This window comes from Cygnus olor, chromosome 14, assembly GCF_009769625.2.
Source record: "Cygnus olor isolate bCygOlo1 chromosome 14, bCygOlo1.pri.v2, whole genome shotgun sequence".
In the NCBI taxonomy this organism is placed as follows: Eukaryota; Metazoa; Chordata; class Aves; order Anseriformes; family Anatidae; genus Cygnus; species Cygnus olor.
In genome coordinates this window covers 5,656,016-5,676,898 of record NC_049182.1, presented here as the reverse complement: position 1 = coordinate 5,676,898, position 20,883 = coordinate 5,656,016, and the positions used below count along the sequence as shown (strand labels likewise).

Here is a 20,883-nt window from a genome sequence, read left to right as displayed (position 1 = left end):
GATTTCTAAAACACGGAGCAGGACAGGCTGAGGCTGACTGATCTAACACTGTTTAACTTTTGTTTTCAGACAGATGCGCAGTACACAGCTGGAGTGGCAGAAAATATCAAAAACTTGTAAGCATTTCTGAATGACTACGCTGGTATGGTCTGTGCCTGCTGTGGGGCAGCTTCTTTAAGGAGAAAATACATGCTTTTTGCATCCCTTTTGTATCACTGTTGTTGTTTGCTTTGTTTTCTGTTCTGGACTGCCTTCGCTTTTGCTGCTTCCAGTTCTGCTTGTTCCAAAATGTGTCCCATATGTAGCTTCCAGTAGGCTGTTTTGTGCTTGCAGTATTTAGCACACATGGCCGTGCCATTCCATTTTGCTCTTTCTGTGCTGTGGCGTCGTGAGAAGATGGATTATTTAGATTTACAGTAATCCTGGCAATTGTTTCCATGCCTTGTGCAGCCCTCTACCTGCTCTGCAGAGTCAGAGCAACTGGGCAGTGTGGTAAGCACATCCAAATGCTAGCGCATTTTAGTTTGCTTACTTTGCTTTCAAAAATCCATGTTTGGTTTTTCTTCCCGCTCCAGCCTGTTTGTTTTTCCCAAGCGCTAGGCGACAGTAACATTTTTCCCTCGCGCTAGCTGCGATTCACATCCCAGAGCCTCCGTGGCTTTCGCAGCGCCGTCGTTGCTTCGTCTGGGGCTGCTTGGGCAGCAGCCGGCGGTGTATCATTAACCGTGAGCCAGGCCAGGCATTGCCAGCATCAGAGCTCAGAGGCAAAAGAAAAAAACGGTGAGCGAAGAGGCTCTGCCTGCAGTCCAGCTCCTGCGATTGCATGTTTCCAAAGGATCGCAGGAACCATAACATAAGAAGGAGGCTCCGAAGGGCAGCGTATCCTACCAGCGCCCGTCCCCGAGCCAATGATGGGCGAGGGGCTGGGACAAGCGAAGGGTTGTGTGCTGGGCACCGGGAGCAGAGCTGAAACAGAGCCCTCCATCTTGCTGTGCAGAAGCTGGCAGAGCTCCGTCCTCCTGCCTGCTGGCTGCAGGACGCACTTAGCGGGGATAATGGGCTGATTGTCTGCTGCAGCCTGATGAAATTACTGGGCGCTGCTGCAGCAAGTGCTCTGCGGAGATGGCCTGCAACTTTAATTGGCTTAATGATTTTATTTCTCTCCCCACCGCTGTTGGCTTACATTATTTTCCTTCCAAATTGAACTGAGGTGGTGTGGGGACAGGGTGGGCCGAGCTCATGTTGCAGGAGGGGGAAAGCAGCCGCTGCCTCGCTGCAGGTTTTGTCAGCTTCTGTTTCGCTGCTGCGTGAGGAGGGGAAGGTTCGAAAATAGTTGGAAGTCTTGCCAGTTCCAGGAGGGAATAAGGAAGGGAAAAATAAGTGAGAAGTTTTTGGCAATCTCGCTGCTTTGTCTCCCTCTGCCACATCTCCCATCCACCAGGCTCTGCACAAACAAAGGAAATCAACCTTGCACCAAATGTTCTCAAAAAGGGCAGTATAAAAATAACTGCTTTTCCTGCTTATCTCTGGCAGTTGCAGTAATCTCTGGGTATTGCTTGCAGCTCTTGTGTAGGTACATATTTTTCAGACAAACGAGATTTTTTTTTTGTTTGGGTTTGACCCCTTAAAGGCTTCTTAACCACATTACAGGGAAAATATATGCTGATTTTACCAGCATAAGGGATCTAGGTAGAACTCCTGCTGGCTGTCCTAACTACAGCACAGCGCGGTGCTTTAAGTAACTTATCAGAAAGGCATAACATAATCTCTGCAAAATGGCTTTTAATTACTAACACGTTCAGAAAATCTCTAAATGCCAGTAATGTCAGCAAGTCCTTCCTTTGGTGTGCCAGTCTGCCGGGCCCTTTAATCCTGTAGAGAGGACTCGGTGCGTGTGGCTTCTCTCTAAAGCTGACCCGTGTTTTCATGAGTGCCATAAATACCGGGCAGTGCCTCTAGGACAAACCGTGGGCTGCTTGGGCAGAACTCTGGGCTGGTTTCTCAGTGGTCCCACTTCTCCTGTCCTTTATCTCAGCTGTCCTGGGTGCTGGTACAGACCACACCATGTCTGTGTGACCGTCATTTATGCACGTGCTGGGACTCTGCCACCCGCCAGGCAGTGCCACTTCTCTGCAACCCCTTGCGACCCCCGCAGTGGTCCCCAGCTTTCTCAGCATGCCAGCTTTGTAGCACTGCAGAAAGCACTGAGCAGTTCAGGGAAGCAGGGAAAATGGTTTCTCCACCAGTACTGAAAGTCATTCCCTCCTGCTGGCATCTGGGGCAGTCAGTGCACTTATGGGTCACCTGCAAAAATGATCTGTGCCACCAGCCCGGCGTGCCACCAGCAGTCAGCGTGCCTGCGGGAGGAGGCAGGGGTGCTGGGGGAACACACGGGCTGCTAGAGACCATGGGAGGGAGCGAGCAGCTTTAAATCTTGGTGGCGGACCCCGCTGCTGTCCTTTGGTGAGGATGCAGGTGCATTGGCTGCTGGGGAGGTTGTTCTTCGAGGCTGCATTTTCTGTTTGGTTCTGCGGCTCAGTGTTTACCCAGTGAATTGGTCAATGAAATGATATGTCAAGTGTGGAGGTATTCATTCTCTGCTGCTTTTCTCCTTCAGATTCCCAAAGGAAATACACTCAGGTCTCCTGGAGGTAATTTCCCCCTCTCCGCATTTCTATCCTGATTTCTCACACCTGCGAGAATCCTTTGGGGACCCCAAGGAAAGAGTCAGGTAAGAGTCAATGAACTTAAGAGCAAGCACACCCTGAATTAAGTAACTTCAGCATCTCCCCTTCAGACTCCAGCAGGAAAAGCTCTTCTGCAGGTCCAGGCGAGGCCCAAAAACTGACTTTATCCAGGGCCTGGAAAGACACGGTGTGGGGGGATACAAGCTGGTGGCAGCCTTGCAGTGCTCACCTTGAGCTGCAATGTTTCCATCACCAAGTGAGGGGGTGGCCTTAGCCCAGAGCGTGCTCCTTTTGGAAGTCCTTGAGTTGTGCAGCAGCTCGGAGCAGATCATTTAGAGTCCAGAAGGAGCGACTGCATGCCACCCGCTCCTCCCAGCTGCCACCAGGCCTCCGTCAGCTTCCCTTTGCCTTTGTCTGTTGCAGGTGGAGGACCAAGCAGAACCTCGACTACTGCTTTTTAATGATGTACGCCCAGTCCAAAGGCATATATTACGTGCAGGTAGGTTTGGTGCCAGGGGCAGAGAGTAGGTGGGTGTACATGCGCACACTGCAGCTTGCACCCAGCTGCAGAAGTGCATGTCCGGTTGTGTGATGGGGCAGAGCAGATCTTAGCAAAGCTGGCCTTTGTGTCAGGCCCTACATCCTCGTGCACATTTTACGTTGAATCACACACTTTTTATTTTTAAAAGTTAATCTTCCATTTTTCTCATACTTCATGGTGATTCACCCATTCCTGTGTGTGGCTGGACTGAGCATGCCAACCCCAGAGACTGCTCACTTTCCTATGGGAGCGAGGCCCTGGCCAGTGTGTGGCTGTGGAGGGGTGAGTCCTCCTGGGGCCTGCTCACGCATGGTGTCATGGTTTGTGGAGGAACATCTTCTAACCTGAACCTCTTCCAGCGTTCATTCCTACCATCCATCCCTCCGGATACTGCTGTGTGTGAAGCATGGCTTGGCAGACGTGGCTGCTGAGTTTTGTGATGGCCGGATAGTTTTCTAAGATGCTTTACCCTTGGATACCTCTTCCCTAGAGAGGGCAGGAGTCCTTGTTTTGTTTACCTGTTACACTGGGTGAGGATCTGCTTGGAGAGCCTTCCAAAATAAACTAGGTCTGCCAAAGCTTTCCTCCGCTCTACAGCACGACTGCTCTGCGGAGGGGCTCTTACTGGAGCCTGGACGTGTCATTGGCACTGAGTGTCCCTTCCTCTTGCAGCTGGAGGACGATATCGTGGCCAAACCAAACTATCTCAGCACGATGAAGAACTTTGCCTTGCAGCAGCCCTCTGAGGAGTGGATGATCCTGGAGTTCTCTCAGCTGGGGTTTATCGGTAACGTCTCCCCTGCGCCCCCATCCCTGCAGGCACTAACACCTGCTGGGTCCTGTAAGCAGTTAAGCCCTTGCTCCAACACGTCATCCCCATGAGACGGTCATGTACTTGGACTCAGTTCCCCCTTATTTTTGCAACAACACTTATTTTTGCACAGCAAAAAGGGCTCCTCCAAGTCACAGCTGATGCTGCTGATGCTCACTTTTAACAAAAATAAACCTGGTCGGTGGCCCACCAGACAGCCTGACAGCTTCGACGTGAGCAGTAGCTTTTAGGCTGGATGGGACCTAGTGTTGCCTAACAGTGTACAAAAGGAAGTTTACATCAGCACTGAACTATTTTGGGAACAGCAGTACATGGTTGCAGTAGCAGCTTGATCTGTTATTCTGGATACTGGTTTGACTGGCTTAAAACTTCCAGTTTTCGGGGCAGGAAATGGTCTGTCCTACAGCTGGCTGAATGTTTTTCAACCTCATTTCTCTCTGCTGAATGGAAGAGTTTTAGGCCTTTTGGTACTGCTGTGACCTATGAGACACTCATGCTTTCTAGTTCTGCCATGAATATTAAATCCAGAGCTGTATTAGCAATGCCAGCAGTACTGGTACATAAAACAGAGCTGCATGTTATTTCGTTTACGTAGAGAGACAGACACATCTGACCTCCACAGCCCAGTTTCCCAAGTTTTTTCTTCCCAGCTCTCATTCTTGACTGTCTCCTGGAACAGCTGCTCTCTCTTCTCCCTTTTCTGTGCTGTAGGAAAAATGTTCAAGTCTCTGGATCTGAGCTTGATCGTGGAGTTCATCCTGATGTTCTATAAGGACAAACCCATCGACTGGCTGCTGGATCACATCCTTTGGGTGAAAGTCTGCAACCCTGAGAAGGACGCAGTACGTAAATAGCCTTCATTAAAGAGAAAGCTCCTTTTGTGCGTGGGCAAGCATACCCTTGGTCTGTCCCTCCAGAGGTCATTTCTGCGAGCTCTGGAGCTAGCTGACTTTGCACCAAGCCTTATTGCTCCTGTGGGCATCCTTGCGGATTGTGTAGGCCCAGGAAGTTCAGCCCTGTGTGGTCTGCAGCTGTCAGAAAAGGCGTTATTTCTACGTCTGAGCACCAACAGGCTGCTCCAGCGGTCCTGCAGCAGAGCAGCCGTCCCGGCGCGCTGTACCCCAGAATAACCCTTGGCTCGGCGCTCACATACCATACCTGCCAGGAGCACGCGCGGGCTGCCCTCAGCTGACCCGCAGCCACCCGCCCCGCTTCCTGGAGGCGCAGCGCACACAAGCATCTCGCTTGGGCTCCTGCTGGGGTGCGGAGCAGTGAAACGGGACCTGCTCCGTGCTGCGCTGCTGGCTGACCAGGGTCTGCGTGACGCCTCGCGGATGGCAGCAAGAGAAACCCCTGCGCCCGGGGGTGTTTGAAGCCAGAGCAGCAGCAGCAGGGGATGAAACCAAGTGGGAAGGGCAGAGGAGGAGTGAAAGCAAGCACAAGTGAGATGAGCTCACCACCAGCTCCCTCCTGTCTGCTCCCTGAGCATACTGTATTCACTCGTGCTGGTTGTGATCTCCCCAACAGATAGTGAGCAGCTGAGTTGCAGTGGCCCAGAATAGCTTTGCTGCTTGGAGCCAGCAGCGTGGGAGGGACCTGCTGGCCACAAGGGAGCTGCTGGCACACACCAGGGCAAGCGGTGGCTCTTGGGACAATACTGCATTTATGCAGGAGGGTGGCAGGGCACCCCCAGGGTTCAGGGCTGTGTGTTCAGGTCTGGCAGAGCAATACCTGACCCTTCTCTGGTGGCCGCCGGTGTCCCCAGAGCCACGGGCAGGGTCGGGGCTGCAGGATGCTGGGATGGAGCTGGGAAAGGTGCTGCTCCCTCTGCGCCCCCCCTTAAAGCCCCCAGCCTGAGCACTGGTTAAATGCAGGTCCTGCCGTGCAGCCAGGTCTGCCCAGCTCCAGCCTGGCAAAGTCCTCGTGAGGTTTTCCCAGGGGAACCTGCAAGCCTCTTAAATGTGTTGCCTTTTTAAAAATTAACCTACTTTCCGTGTGGATTTCTGGCTCCTTTTCCCCACTGTTTGCATGATTAACTCTGCACCGCGCCCTTTCAAACACGACTTTCACTCCTAAGTCCTGTTGTGCAGAACCAAGTCAGTAGCGGTGAGGATTTGTCTTTTTGATTGAAAGTTCGTTTGACCTGAGCTTTCCCTAAGTGCTTTGTCTGCTCTGGATGTAGCCTGCTCTTTCTTTTTTCCCTAATTTTAGATTTACCTGGGGTAGAACCGTGTGAAAGGATGACCTTGTTACCACCAGCTGAGCCGTTCCTCCTCCCAGCTCCACTGGGGACAAAGTTGCTGTCAGCAAATGCTTCTTTAACAGAAGTAGTAAAAGGGAGGAGGAGAGACCAGGGGATGCTGTAGCCCCCTCCTGTCCCCTTCCCCCTTCTCTGCCCACCCAGGGATGAGACCTGATGGTTGCTCTGTGGGGTGACTTTTGTTGTCACTGGCAATGAGCAGGGTCTTTCCTGTGAGCAGGGCTGGGTTTAATTTTCTAAAGTAACGTGAGCTGATTAGGGGGTTATCTGCTGGCAGCTTGCAGGGTTGTGTTCAGGTCTTCCTGGCTCCAGGGCGTTGCTCAGTGTCACCCCCTCCCCACTATACCCAGCAGTGCCAGGCAAGTGAGATGGGGAAGGGGGGAAAAAAATCACCTCCGTAGAAACCTCAGGCTCCCTGCTGCCATTCCTCTCGCCATGGCTCTGCTCCACACTCTCAGGGCTTTTCCCCTTTGTCCTTTATTCCTTCTCCATCACCACTCTCCCTGTACCCCACGGAGAACTGCTGGCCACAGCAGAGCTGCCTGTCTGGGTTCGTTTGCATGGTGGGATGGCTGTGAAACAGCCAAGGGGTTTCAGTGCCCAGCAAAACCTGCCAACCAGCTGAAAACTGCCCAGCTGAGGAGAGAGACTGCAGCTGCTGCCTGTTAGGCTCTAAATACCCCAGCTTAGGCTCTAAGTATCCCCGTACTTACTGTCACTTCAGAGATCCCGAGCTCTGAGTCATAGGGAAAAGGCTTTCCAGATAAGCCAAGGACAAAAGAAACTAAATTCTCTGGCTGTCCCTACCTCGCAGTGCCCACAGATTTGCTTGTTGCTTGCCAAGATGTGCTTGGCGAGGAGATATTTGGCACTTGGACCTGTGAACCCCAGTGATGACCAGCTAAGAGCCAAGGACAGGCTCCTCCAGAGAGCAATTAAAAACCCTGGGGCCAAATTAAAGCCAAAATAACACAGGGAGATATGCAGAGGGAGGGTGGGGTTGGTCATCACGCCTCTTTTCCCTGGGGTTTGGTCGTGCGCCCGTCCCTTCCTCTGGCAGTGCTGGAGCATGGGGAGGTTGACACGAGGCCACTGGGGGATTTTTCCTGTTTCAGAAACACTGCGACAGGCAGAAGGCAAACCTGAGGATCCGCTTCAAGCCCTCGCTCTTCCAGCATGTGGGAACCCACTCCTCCCTGGCTGGAAAGATCCAGAAGCTGAAGGTGGGTACCAGACGTTGCGGTGGCGCCTTTCCAACCCGCCTGCGGCCTTTCTGCTGGGCCTGGCCTGCAGGCACCGGGGCTGCCTGAGGACATCAGAGACAGCACCGTGGTGTCTGGCTTTCTGTGCAGTAATGGTATTTTATTCTGAATCACAGGGAGCTCATCTAGCTCCTACTTCTCAGGCACAGTGAGCTTTTAAGCCTTGGTGTGCTCCTGCCCTTCGGGGTGAGGAGGCACCAGCTCCTCTGCTCCTGCTCCCTGCCTGCCTCTCTGATACCATCAATAGAGACATCACCTCAGCTGCTGCAAACAAATAATGTTTTAAGGCCCTTAATAAGCTGCCCTCTGTTTTCCTGTCCCTTACTTGGCAGAGAGCTGTTGGGATGTAGGCTTCTGTGAAATTTTAGAGTTGTGTGTGAGCTCCCGGCCAAGAAGCAGGGACCGCGTTGGGGGACGGGCAGCGTTGGGCTGAGGATCGTGCTGCAGGCAGAGCATGAGCATGTGTGAGTGCTTACATGTAGTTCCTCATGGCTGAGAGCAGCGTATGACCCATTTCTGCCCTTTTGCTTTGTGTCCATCAAGGACAAAGACTTCGGCAAGCAAGCCCTGCGGAAAGAGCACGTCAACCCTCCTGCAGAGGTGAGCACCAGCCTGAAAACCTACCAGCACTTCACCTTGGAGAAGGCTTACCTGCAGGAGGACTTCTTCTGGGCCTTCACGCCCACTGCTGGAGACTTCATCCGATTCAGATTCTTCAAACCACTCCGCATTGAAAGGCCAGTGTCTGGGGGGGCACGGAGCATGGAGATACTTCCCTTGTGTTCTTCCAAATTTCTCGTCCATCCCTGATAGGGGTTGGCTCCCTGGGAGGAGGGCACAGTGCTCTGCCAGGGGGAGGCAACTCCACCCTTCCTGGTGGATCCACGGCTGCCAGACCCCTTTGCTTTCCTGCGCTTCGGAGCAATCCACAATTTGCTAGTCTGGCACAGAAGCTCTCCGTCCCAAGCAGGCGCCCACGGGCTTTCTGGGAAGGTGCCTGTCTGGTTGGGATGTTTGATGGCTCACCCAGGGTGAAAGATGTCACATTCCCATGCTCAGTGTGGTCTTCCATGGCTTTTGTCTCTGTCACAGGTTCTTCTTCCGCAGTGGGAACATCGAGCACCCAGAAGACAAACTCTTCAATACGACTGTGGAGGTTTTGCCGTTTGATGTAAGTGTTTTATTGAGAACTGAGGTGGGGTTGGAGTGGGAAGGAAAAGAGGTTTGAGAGAAGGAAACTGACAAAAGCTGTCAGGAAAACCTTCCCAAGACTTGAGTGCCTTTGGGAGGTGCTGGCGTCCTGATGGGGGTCACCCCTGGTGTGATGCCACCTTGGGAGCTGGGATGGGGTTGCCTCCAGAGGAGCCATCCGTGCCTGCAGGGGGGTGCCCACATGGATGGGATGGCTGCAGAAGAAAGTACAGGGGTCGGGATGGTGCAGCTGAAGCGGCAGCAAACATCATCTTGCTTTGGGGAGTGGGTTGCATGGTGCCAGGTGAGGGGCTGAGGTGCCGCAGGATGCTGTGGCCTCCTCAAAATGTCTGAGGGTGCTGCAGGGACGGCCCCGGGGTTGCTGCTGTTGCTTGGGGCTTTGGGGTGTCTCTTCCCTCCAGCCCTGAGCAGAGCGCTCCTCTCCATCCCGCAGAGCCTGCAGTCGGACAAGGAAACCTTGCAGGAGGGAAGAGGTGCAGCCGTCAAATTCCGCAGGACGTCAGATGGCTACATCCAGATAGGTACAGCAGGTGGTGGGGTGGAGAACGTGCATCCCCTGTGCTCATCTTCAAGTGATTTAAGGCCATTATTTGTTTAGAAAGCAGATAACAGCATTGAGCATAATTTCTGTGAAATTATCTCAACTGCACTTTATTGACAGCCACAGTTGGTTTCAGCCTCTCCATCACATCTGCGCCCTGTGCTGGGCACAGAGGGGCCATAGTGTCCGTCTGTTGTCCCCTTGGCATTCGGGTCCACCAGCCTCGCCTCACCCCTGTGCTCTTCCACCAGGCTCCTTCTCCAAGGGCGTTGCGGAAGGTGAAGTGGACCCGTCCTTTGGTCCACTGGAAGCGATCCGGCTGTCCATCCAGACTGACTCCCCGGTGTGGATCATCTTGAGCGAGGTACGGGGCTGCTCTTGCCTGAGCGTTCAGTCTGGGGAGCCCTCAGTGCATCCACCCCAACCCCACGTTCTCCAGCATCCAATGTGCACTACCTCATGTGGGTACTGTACTGCAGTTGCACAAGCATGATTAAGTCCTTCCCTCCTCTCCTTGCAGATTTTTATCAAAAAAGCAGAGTGAAGTGGGCATGACGAAGGATGGACACGTGTAGAGGCCGAGTCCTTCTCCCTCCCTTCCCTCTCCCTCCTCCCCGAGTTGGCCGTGGGTGTGCAGCGCCTCGCCGCCTGCTCCTGCCGAGACGTGGGGACTGCGATGCCAGCGAGACGCGCGCCTGGCTGCCGGGAGGAGCCGCACTCTGACATGCGGGTGCTGGATGGCCCTCGACACCCCGGCTTCGAAGCCAGCACCAGTGCATGGTGCTGCAGGGCCAGGACAGACCTTACTCTGGAAGAAGAGCAAAAGCAAAAACCAAGCTCTGCTGCAAAGGGTTGGCTTTGCTCTCCTGGGCAAGCCCCCGGTGCTCACCGCTCCTCCTGTGGGTGCATCACTGATGTGTGCGGTGCTGCAGTCCCACCAACACGTGGGGCCATTTGGTGTCAGGATGAGCTTTAGCAGGCACGGAGACTAAACACACCTTCAGCCCAGGAAGGGGGCTGCTGGTGGCTGTATCTGGGGAGTAAGGGAGCCTGGAACAGTTTAGTCCTGCCCCTGCTTTGCAGGCTGATGCACAGGGTGCAGGATCGCCAGGATGGAAACAGCCAGGGACTGACGTCTGCATCGCCTTGGCACAGGCACTGGTCCTGGCCACAGCTGAGGATTACATGAGGGTGAGGGCTGACCCTCCTGTGGTGGAGGAACGAATCTGAAAGGGGGTTGGAACTATGAGTATGGCAGGGAAAAAAAAAATATATACGCCACACTGTGCCTGCCAGCATCGAACACAGCCCCTTAACTCATGGTGAAGTCTCCAGTGTCTTCATGCCTTGAGATTGAGTGCAGAAAACAGATTTTTAAATAACTATTTCAGTTATTGATTGGTGTGAATTTTTGAGAAAAAAAAAAAAAAAACAGAAGTAGCCCAGTTCAAAAATAGTAGGGATTAGTGTAAATCCCAATGTCTCTTCAGCTATACACTGGAATGCATTATACTACTTTAATGTGCTGTATTTTTTATTATTGGATACATTTGATTTTTCAAGTACATCTCTCTATATAAATATATAAAATAACGTGCACTGTAATAAAAGCAAAATTTAAACCTTTGGTGCAGTGGTGAGAGTGACTTGCAGGGGGAGGCGCTGGGCCCGTGTCCTGTCCAGGACCAGTGCCTGGCAAGACAAGATCATTCAAGTCAGGGGCAAGCCCGTTAGATTAAAGTAAGGCTTTTTTCCCCCTCAGTTGTGGTGAGTTTTTAGACAAGTTTACACACACTTTCAAATTAGTTTTATTCACAGTAGCTTTTCCCATGCAACCCCATGCCCATAAGCCTCTGATGTTCTCACACCCAGTCCCCCCTCAAGCAAGTTTGACAATCACAAATGATTTCTGTAGAGAAAAGGCATTTATTCTTTGTATCTCTGTGGCGTGACACACTCCGACAGGGATGATCGCAGCAGTGGTGAGGAACGATGACACCGGTTCAAGGTGCAGAGCAGGTTGAGGGGCCTGGGGGAGCTGAGGCCTCGCTCACCAGGCGTTGAGCAGCCGGAGAGGCCATGCCAGCGCCCACGGGGAGGACGGGAGCAGCAGGAAGTGTGCCAGGAGCCCAGCCACCGCCAGGCCCACCAGCAGCCACAGCAGCCGGGCGCTGGCATACAGTGGCCCCAACCTGTGTGAGGAAATGTCCCCGTTAGCCCCAGCAGGATGGGTTTGGGCACCACAGGGCAGCACCTGAGGGGCTGAGCAGCCCACACAGTGGCGGTGGTGGTATGGGGAATGCACGGGGTTGGGTTTGGGTGCTTGCAGCCCCGGCTGGGTACTCACCGTCCCTGCGCGGCCAGCGCGTAGCCTTGGAAGTAGCGGAAGCGTGTGTAGAGGTACAGCATCCCACAGGCTGCCGCCACCCCTGCAGGGACACCAGGGATGGAACTGCCCCAAAATGTTCATGGAACACAGTGGGATGGTACTCAGGCACCAGGCGTTCAGATGGGCTTTCTTCCTTCACTTTCTGTGAGGGATGAGCTGCTCCATCCCCACAACAGCCCAAGTGCTTTCTCCTGGAACTTGCTTCTGGACTTGGGTTTCCAGCATTCACCTCAATTCGTCCTCGTACTTTTGCTGCAGCTGAATTCCCTGCACCCACCCCACGTCACTGAGAGGCTGGGTTTTGGTTCCTTACTGACAGGGCAACTCAGCAGGAAGCTGCAGCCGCTGAAGCCGAGCAGCACGCTGCTCCCAGCCCTGGCCTGACTTTTCCAAGGAAAACACCACAGGGCTTGGCTGGGCCCTAGCAGAGGAGCAGGGGCTGCTGCTGCCACCACAGGAACATCTCCACCAAATAGCGCGCTAGAGTCAGAGCACTCCTCAGTCCACCCCATTGAATCCCTTCGGGGCAAGGGGGAGCTTTGCTTTCCCTGAGCAACAGCCTCTCGGTACAGAGAGGACACCTCTGAGTCACCATGGGATTTATACTGGGATTTGTCCATCTGCACATTCTTTTTTGGTTTTTTGGTTATTTCCCCTACCTTGATGGAAGAAGATCCCAGCAACCCAGAGGAGTGAGATGAAGATCGGGAAGTACTCGGAGCAATTCACCCTGTGAGAAGTGGAGGAGAGTTAACCCTGCACCTGCACATACCAGAGACGGAGGCGAGCTCCACATACACACCAGAGCAGACCGAGGGAGAGGCCCCTGGCACTATGGTGCTGTTCCAGGAGAAGGGCAGCAGCTGGGGCCACGCAGGCACTCGCTGCCTCTCCCAGAGGAGGACTGCTGGGTGCTGGGAGCTGCGCTGTGAGAGACGATGCCTTTTTGCTTCTTGTTTTTTGTTTTTTTTTTTTTTTTCCTACATTTTACAATGCCCTAAGCAATCTAATCTTAAATTTGGCCAAGAAGTCACTGAACCTCAGGGAATGGCGCCAGATTGGGAGCTGGAAAGTCTGAAGAAACCTACACTGCAAATGCAGTTAGAGCCTGAGCGAGAGGAGGCTGCCAGGTTTCCATAAGTAATAAATCAGTACCTCCCACACACACACACTTTTTTTTTTTTTTTTGGAAGATATAAAAACAAATTACCCATTTGCATCCTTTTCCACAGGGAAAAGAATGGAGGAAAAAAAAAAAAAATCACTAGGAAGAGCTGCCTTCTCCAGCCCCAGTTCTGAGGTCGCCTTCACCGCAGACCGTAATGGAGCTTCTCAGCATTCCTTTAAAAGCCACACCAGAGGCTACCCAGCTAGAAGAGGCTGATGCCTCCCGCACAGGTTGGCCTTTCAGTGCATCACAAAAGGCCCAAGCGAGTGTTTTTGCCACTCCACACATGTTTCCTGCCTGCTGGCAGGGAAATGCATCAGCTTTGTTCAGAATTTACCGCCGTGCTCAAACTACCGTTGAAAGCCACTCCAGCCAATTCCTTTCAGCTGCTTATGAAACAGCACGACTGAGATGAAAGATGGAAGCTGGTGCTTGCTGGAAGCCGAAGGGCTCTGTAAACGTTTCCAGTTTAGCCCCAGCATTTCTCACTCCATAGAAACAGAGGAAAAAGAAACAGCCCTCAGCATGGGCCCACAAGTGCTGACTTTCACAGTACAAGGACTTAAAAAAAAAAAAAAAAAGAAAGGAAATAATAAGAAAAGAAAAAAAAAGTCCTCATAGCTGGTTCTGCCAGCAGGATCCTTTGCTTCAATTCAACAGCAAAAACATGCAAGCAAACATCAGGTTATTAATACAGCTTCAGCTATTCTCATTTTGGAGCCAACATTAATACTAAATTTAATGATTCTAACGCATTGATGCTCAACACCTCTTCCATACAGCCATTAATTTTTAACTTGGCTGCCTCTCATGATAGCAGAATGAGGAGTATCATGGACAGAAACACTCCAGCCAAAGTGCTGAAAACAAAAACCAGCCCAAGCAAGGCACTTGCTCTCTGCTTTGGCTGTCATACTTCTACGTCTGCATGCAAAGCATGAAAGAAAGTTTAGTATCAGCACAAATAAGTGAAAAAGTGACTTTGGTCTTTCCTGGTAGTCACATTTGACTCAAGTCATATCTAGATGCAATCACCATGAACAAGTCGAAATCTTACTGAGCCCTGAAGATCCGCTCGAATTCAGGGTGACCTGTTGTCTCTGGAGGAGAGATCTTGTACTTCCGGCGAGCATAGATTACTTGCAGTGTAAAATAGGCTAAAAAAAAAGAATAACACACAAAAGGTAACAGTTTGGCAGTGTTTTGTTTAGCCAAGCTTTATCTGGTTTGGAATCAAGCAAGTGGTTAGAGGAAAATGGCCAGTACCACCAGGTTCACAGTCCAGGGCTGTCACACCTGACTGGAAATAAGAGTGCCATGTACTTCCTGCTTGAACTGGATGTAAATCCAGATTTGGTTAGCCACACAAAGCGCGTGTGGCACAGAGCTGATGTGCTGCCTGGCACTTTGCATAGCATCACACCCAGCCTGGCCCCACAGGAAGGCCAGCACATTGAAACCTCACGGAGCCCCAACCCCATCACAGAACTATTATTATTATTATTATTATTATTATTATTATTATTATTATTATTATTATTTAATCTTGCACTCTGTATTTAGGACATTAGCACACCCTCAGCCAGTCTGACTGGAACACTTCCCACTGTACCCAGGGAGCACAAAGCTTTTGTACAAGGATGGCACCCCAGCACAGAGCAGCACCCAAGCCAGAAAGCACTGGGGTATCATTAGGTCAACTAGAGATGCTCGTAATCATGGCATTATAAGGCAATGGGCAAGGGGGCAATTATTTCTTCCACTTCATTCCTGCAGGGTAGCCCCAAGACAGGAGGCAGTTTAAGGAGTTTAAGCGCTGCCAACTACCACCATGAACCTGCACCAAACGTGGGCTGAGGTACCACCGTGGTGCCTGCTACATCACTCCTTTGTGCCTTTGTTGGGGATGTCAAAAGTCACTTCACAACGATGAAAAGTTGTGAATATGAAGATTTGGACCGTTCCACTATTTGATGGATGTTATTCTCACAGGGGCTTGTTATGTTTCAAGGTGGTTTTTTTTTTTTTTCGTTTTTGTTTTTGTTTTTTTAGGTGCACTACTACATTTTGCTTTTATGGAAATTGAAGATTTTCATGTAGGAGAAAATTAAATTATAGAAACAATTACTTTGGTGGCTGCGGCAGCATGCTGCTAAGCAAGTCACTTGGATTAGCAAGGTCCTGACATAGCATACGCTTGCAGGGCACTGCAAAGACAGACAAGGAGTCTGCAAGGACTGTGCTGTGGACTGTCTTATTCTAAGAAAGAGGATAAAAGCAGAGCAGCAGGATAGCGAGAGGAAAGTAGAGACAGATGTTGCAAGATTAAGGATGAGAGATCCATGCACGCCCGCAGAAAAGCATTGGAACATATGTAGAGGAAAAGGGAATGAGAAATGTAAATAACCTGATACTATGAGACCTGAGTATTAAACAACATATTATCCATTTCAGTATATGCATGTTCTAGTGTCTTCTGCACAGTATGCAATGGCACAGCCCTAAACACGAGGTGCTGGAGAGAAAGGCAGAAGAAACAAAGACACTTCCCCACCCCCCCCCGATTTGTTTGCAGCATCTTGATAGAGGCTGTGGGCGAGGATATCGTCCCGCCTCTGAGATACGGGACGTGCAACACCATATCCGCCCTGCAGACCAGACAGATAGGGCTGCAGTAATGCACAGCCTGCGAGTCAGCGGTGGCTGGCAGAGCGCTGATAAACGATTATGGAAGCGTGATCCGTCTCGTTACCTCTTCTCATCAGACAAGCGCACCTCTCCTACACAACTATTTCATGCTTTCAGGTCTTATCCCAGACACTTCCGAGGAAATGCAGCAAGGTAAAGGTACTGCACCACGTGCAGCTCTGCCGTGGGGCGTAAGCCTGGCTGTGCTGGGCAATGATCTTCATCCTGCTTTGTGTCATCTCTGCTCTTCTTTACAGAGCATTCTTCAGACCCTTGAGCATTTTAGGAGCTATTTCAAGCCCAAACTCTCCATCAATTCTATGCTTAACGTCTTGTTTGAATATTTGCCCCTGTAGACAAGCAATTCCTGCAAGATCCCTTATGCTTAGAGACGGATAACACATAGAACACCCAAGAGGAGCAAGAGTTTTTTGGAGCATGGCTGGCTGCCTTCCAAACCTGGTGTATAGTGGAGTGCCAGGATGAAGATTCACCCTCCAAAAGTAGCAATTCTCAGAATGAGGTGCTGAAAAACCACATTGCACAAAACCTCTCAGAAGGGACTAATAGGGAAGAGTGATCAGTCTGCTCTGCAGAACCCTTCAGACAGGCTTTCCATGGCTCACATCTTCAAATTAAACTCCTGTGTGGATTCCCAAGTGGCTCATAGGGGCTTGAGCTCTCCCTTCACGTTATTCGCACTGAGGAACATCAACAGAAGCTCTATTCTCTATTTGATTATGTCCACAAACTTGTCTAACCTTATTATGGGTGATATCTCTATCACATTTGAATGATCCTGGCAAACAAGCTCTATGGGGACTGACAGACGGTGACATTGCATAAGCTTTTATTTCCTTTGAAGCCATACTAAAAAGGGAAAAAAAGAACCAAGTCTGGCAGCAGTGTTCTGATCCCAGGCACAGCGCTCAGCCCAGAGCACACACTGATGGAGCGCTGTGCTCAGAGCTTTGCTAAATTGATCCTAACTAAATTAAAAAGGGGAAAATTAATTAAAAGAATGTGGAAACAGTGTGCTCTCAGAAAAAAAATGAGGGAGGAAAAACAACAAATCGACCAGTCCTTTACTAGGCTCAGCTATTAAATTAAGTCTCCTACGTAACCTGTGACAGAAGAACATTTGTATGTAACGTGCGTGTCACTGTTCCACTTCCCTGCCTTCTCAAAATCGATCTCAGATCTGTAATTCACATACAGAATACCCTTGCAGAAGAAGCAGGGGAAGCTACCACACAGCTCTGCATCGAGGTGATGTTAGCACTCACATTTCTTACTGTGGAGAGGAAGGAAAGAAACCCTCTTAGTAGTTTGTAATTGCTCCCTGGCTTCCCAAGCAGAGACCGTAAGTTAGGCTACTTTGTCCGACCTAATGTAGGTGGAAGGTGCCCTGCTTGCTATTTGTCTGCTGACTTTACACCAATCTGTGGTTTGCATGGTGTGGAAGTGTGAAATGCCAAGGGCTGCAACCTTTCTTAAAGTTCTCGTAAAACAAACGTATTTGAGAGGAAGCTGCTATTTAGGGGTCAGCTACTGAGTTTTGTTTTGGTTTTGTTTGAGGAAAATTACTGATAATTCAGAAATCATGAACTCCTTTCTTCAAGTAGCATATTCATGTTTTAGATAGTGCTTATCCTAAGAGATGTATCACCCGACAGCTAAATCAGGCTGCTCGGAGAATCACATCCAACCCTCTGTGAGCAAAGAGGTGCAACAGCTCTAAGGCGAATGAAATCAGTAACAAAAACAACAGCATAAAAACAACCACCTTTCCACGTAGAAAGGAACAAAAGGGGGGCACCGTCCCCAGGGCAGGGTGGGCATCCCTCTGCAGTGCTCTCCTGCAGCCCTAGGGCTGCCTTTGCCCCCAGCTAAAGGCAGGGCACTGACAGAGCCCAGCAGCGCCGCCGCTGAGATAGGAGCAGCCCGGGCTGCTTCTTTCTGAGCGGGCTGAAATGGACCTGTCCACTTCAGCTAAGAAAGTACACTCTGAGTTTCTTTGAGGCTGTTTGCAGCTATTTCTAACCGAAAGGGCTCACATTAGTTTCCGAATTACTGTGTGGCATCAGCTCATCTTGCCATCTGCTCAGGGTATGACCTGGACACCTAACAGTATTGCTCACAGGGAAGGAGCCCGCATGCACAGGATGCTCTTTCCACACACATCTGATACAGGCTCGTACGCTGACCTCTTCAACAGCGAGCCAGCCCACCTTTAGTTCGGGCTCCTACCTCCAACCAATCCAAACTGCAAGTTACCCGCTAAAATTCCATCACAAAATAGTTCAAACATTCAATTGTTCCAATTGTTCCACGTTTAAAAGTAAAACTTAAGTTTCATTTCCTTCTAGAATGCCAGCTGTGAGGTTCGCACATCATTTTGGTCCCTAATAAATAACGAACTTGCTCACGCGTAACGCTTCCACCTTGAACAGCCAAGCGATTTGCATCGTTTTCCCCTGCTGGACAGCAGCACCTTCCATCCCACACAGACTGCGAGCGAAATACAACCAAGTTCCACACAGTTTAGCACAATTAGCTGATACCTAACCGATCCAGAGGACATTTACCTTGCTCCAGGACTCCCAGCACAGTGACAGCAGCCAGCAGGTCTATCTCATTTCTCATGGTGCTCTCTGGAGCAGAGCAGGGATGGGGCACGAGGAGCACGGCTGCTCGCTGCTTCCCTCTCCCACCGTCCCACTAGTGCACGCTCTACAGCAGAGCCAGCTTCTTGCCCTGCAGTGACACGTTTCCTCCACAGCCCGTTAACTCTCCCCTGGCCACAAACCTTCCCGAAGCACCCATCCGACACTTCCTACGAGAGCCGAGCGCCTTTCGCTGAGCCATGGAGCAGCACAAGTTTTGTTGCGCTCAAACTGAAATTCTTGCAATTACCGATTTCGTACCCGGGTTGCTTTATCTACTACCTGCAATTGAAAGGTTATGGGAAAATTGCCAGGCCTTTTATTGCTAGCTTTAATCAGTTCTAAAGCAGCTAAATTACGTGCAAGGGTGTAAAAATATTAACAAGGGTTTACAAATTAATGACTTGGCCTGCTGCTCCTATTCCAAGTACTAGAGCTGACCACCTGAAAGATTTTCTAGACTTTAGCTGGAATAACTTCATTATTACTGGATTCTATATGCAGATAAGCATTAAGATGTTTAGCTTATTAAATAATAATGTAAGTTTACAGAGTACAGTCCTTTTCTAACTGTCACTTTTGTAGTTTTCAGGTGTTTTTAAAATTCTGCAGTACTAATATTGTTCTGGTTAAAATACAAAATAGAAGATCTCAGTTCAGAAAGGGTGTCCGAATAGGATATAGAAATAATTGCTCAAAAATATTACGATGAATTATAAATGTGAAGTTTGAAGATCAGCAGTATTTTATAGCCCTAAATAATCTCTTCCTGGGTGACAATGGCAAAATACACATTGGCTCAAAAAGTTATAAATGTGCTCTAAAACATAGAATATAGATAAAAGGCTACTCTGATTTTAAATACCAGCTTTAAATTTTAAATACCACTTTAAACACAAAAAAGAAAAAAAAAAGTGGGGGGGGATTCATTCATTATCAGCTAAGGTTTTTCCTTAATTTTTAACTTTTTTTGAGAGAGAGGCTGCAGGAAAGGGCTGGGCTGTTCTCTCTGCACAGACACACGCTCACACACAGTCTCAGCACAGAATTCACGCACAGCGCCAACAAGAAATGATCAGACCTGCCGCTTCCCCCAAGCAGGATGCTGCAAGTTCTTACTTCTGCTTTGGATCTTCATCTCAAAACCCCACCGCGACAGCTTATCAAGTTGAAAACTTCCAAGTCAGCTTATTTGAATATACAGTTGGTACTCTTCTGGCAAAACACGTAAAATATAGCAAAACCACTATCTATGCAAAACACGGTAAGACTTTTGACCCCTGCAGGCTGCCAGCAGACCCAGACTGAAGGTTAATTTTTATATTTCTATTTAACAGGATCTGTTGGTGATCCTTGATTTCATACAGGGTGTCTAATACAGAAGCCAGAGGGGAAACGTCAATAGAAGCCTACTTCCACTTACATCATTTCAACAAACAGTTCGGGTTTTAGAAAACACTTCCATTATGGATTGACGCTAGCCTTAAGAAAAACAAATCAATAATAAAAAAAGATTGGTTTCTAAGCAGAGGTTGATCCCAAGCTGCCGCTGACTCTGTAAAATCTTTGGAAAAACACATACATGCACTCCAGCAGGATGACAGTTTGGGAAATTTGATTTCCTCAACATTAAATTCAGCAAAGTACTTTTAATGGGACAATGAATCAGAAGTTACTACAACTTAGCAGATCCCCGAAGGCCAGGAGCAGCCCAGCTTGGTATTATTATTTACCTTCTTACTTTTGCTTCTTTATAAGCTTCTGAAGTTACACGTTTCCTCCTCCCCCAAACACAAGCCAAAGGTGTAAAAGAATAGGAAATACACTCAAGCAATTCAGAAAGCACCTTGTGAAAATGTCTGATGGCTCTGGGCTGGAGCCTTACACACAACGGCCTTACAATGAGACGCCAAGTTCAATGCTTGGAGAATTGTCCTTCAACGTTTAAAGCTGACTAAAATTTTTCCTACACAGGAGGATGCTTGAAATTACTGTAACCTGTAAGATGAACACAGCCTTAGCAAGAAGCTTGTCATGCTTTTCAAATTCTTCTTTATCACTACTGCTACATCTGTGGTTGTGGAGAGAGACCCGAGATGGTAGTTTAAAACTTAAGATTAGATATAATCAGTTAAAAAGTATACTTGACAAACAGGAAATAATACATAACTGAATTTGTATGTTTGCTGTGAGTGGCATGATTCACTTTTAAAAGAATTGCTTTGAAATGTTCAAGTAATTCGTCAAGCAATAGCTGGCTAACAGGAACACACCAATACCCTAACACACTTCCACTGAAAGCCAAGACTCCGGATGCTGACGGAGCCACAGATTTTTGCTTTGCTTCTAACCATCACATGTAAACGTCTAGCTTAAGAGGCTCGGAAAAACCTATTTCAGACCTAGTAGGGTCTGAAAAACCTATTTCGCTGTTACTTCCCACAGCCTCTTCGACTCACCAGCTCCACGTATTGGCTTCGTGACCTTGCCAACTTTAAGCCAAAATCTTCATGTAACTCGCTGCCAGCATTTTGGTCCTTGTTCAGAAATATTAACTCACGCTTGCAGTTTGTGTCTCATTTCTCAGGGTGTTTTTGTTGGTCTTTGTTTTGGTTTTGTTTTTGGTTTTGTGTGCAT

General features: G+C 49.6%; 2 protein-coding genes across 6 annotated transcripts in view; one reads left to right on the top strand and one right to left on the bottom strand.

Moving 5' to 3' along the window:
- MGAT4B (alpha-1,3-mannosyl-glycoprotein 4-beta-N-acetylglucosaminyltransferase B) overlaps positions 1 to 10,962 on the top strand; it is a 47,272-nt gene extending 36,310 nt beyond the window's left edge. For all 4 annotated transcript variants that reach the window (XM_040573456.1, XM_040573455.1, XM_040573458.1 and 1 more), the window contains 11 exons: positions 70 to 116; positions 2,618 to 2,731; positions 3,111 to 3,186; positions 3,901 to 4,015; positions 4,772 to 4,902; positions 7,436 to 7,543; positions 8,126 to 8,319; positions 8,675 to 8,753; positions 9,228 to 9,315; positions 9,587 to 9,699; positions 9,856 to 10,962. In XM_040573456.1, coding sequence (XP_040429390.1) covers positions 70 to 116; positions 2,618 to 2,731; positions 3,111 to 3,186; positions 3,901 to 4,015; positions 4,772 to 4,902; positions 7,436 to 7,543; positions 8,126 to 8,319; positions 8,675 to 8,753; positions 9,228 to 9,315; positions 9,587 to 9,699; positions 9,856 to 9,879 — 1,089 coding nt within the window. In that variant the 3' untranslated portion in view covers positions 9,880 to 10,962. The remainder of the gene's footprint in view (positions 1 to 69; positions 117 to 2,617; positions 2,732 to 3,110; positions 3,187 to 3,900; positions 4,016 to 4,771; positions 4,903 to 7,435; positions 7,544 to 8,125; positions 8,320 to 8,674; positions 8,754 to 9,227; positions 9,316 to 9,586; positions 9,700 to 9,855) is intronic.
- Positions 10,753 to 18,365, bottom strand: LOC121077860 (leukotriene C4 synthase-like). Of its 2 annotated transcripts, none has more exons than XM_040573463.1 (5): positions 18,169 to 18,365; positions 13,950 to 14,049; positions 12,384 to 12,454; positions 11,683 to 11,764; positions 10,753 to 11,527 (listed from the first exon to the last, which is right to left on the bottom strand). In XM_040573463.1, the coding sequence occupies exons 1-5, from the start codon at positions 18,224 to 18,226 to the stop codon at positions 11,386 to 11,388; spliced, it is 453 nt and encodes a 150-aa protein (XP_040429397.1). In that variant the 5' UTR covers positions 18,227 to 18,365; the 3' UTR covers positions 10,753 to 11,385. The 2 variants fall into 2 exon arrangements, with proteins under 2 accessions (XP_040429397.1, XP_040429398.1); XM_040573464.1 differs by lacking the exon at positions 18,169 to 18,365 and adding an exon at positions 14,159 to 14,397 and having other exon boundaries at positions 13,928 to 14,049.
- Between the last annotated feature and the right edge of the window lie 2,518 nt (positions 18,366 to 20,883).

What these genes read in the sequence shown, in the direction of transcription:
- LOC121077860 (XM_040573463.1), bottom strand. Translation starts at nt 18,226, where the DNA reads ATGAGAAATGAGATAGACCTGCTGGCTGCTGTCACTGTGCTGGGAGTC. An exon ending in GCTGGGAGTCCTGGAGCAAG is followed by an intron (nt 14,050 to 18,168) that starts GTAAATGTCCTC and finishes CTTTTTTTTTAG; the next exon opens with CCTATTTTACACTGCAAGTA. An exon ending in TGGGATCTTCTTCCATCAAG is followed by an intron (nt 11,765 to 12,383) that starts GTAGGGGAAATA and finishes GTGTCCCTGCAG; the next exon opens with GGGTGGCGGCAGCCTGTGGG.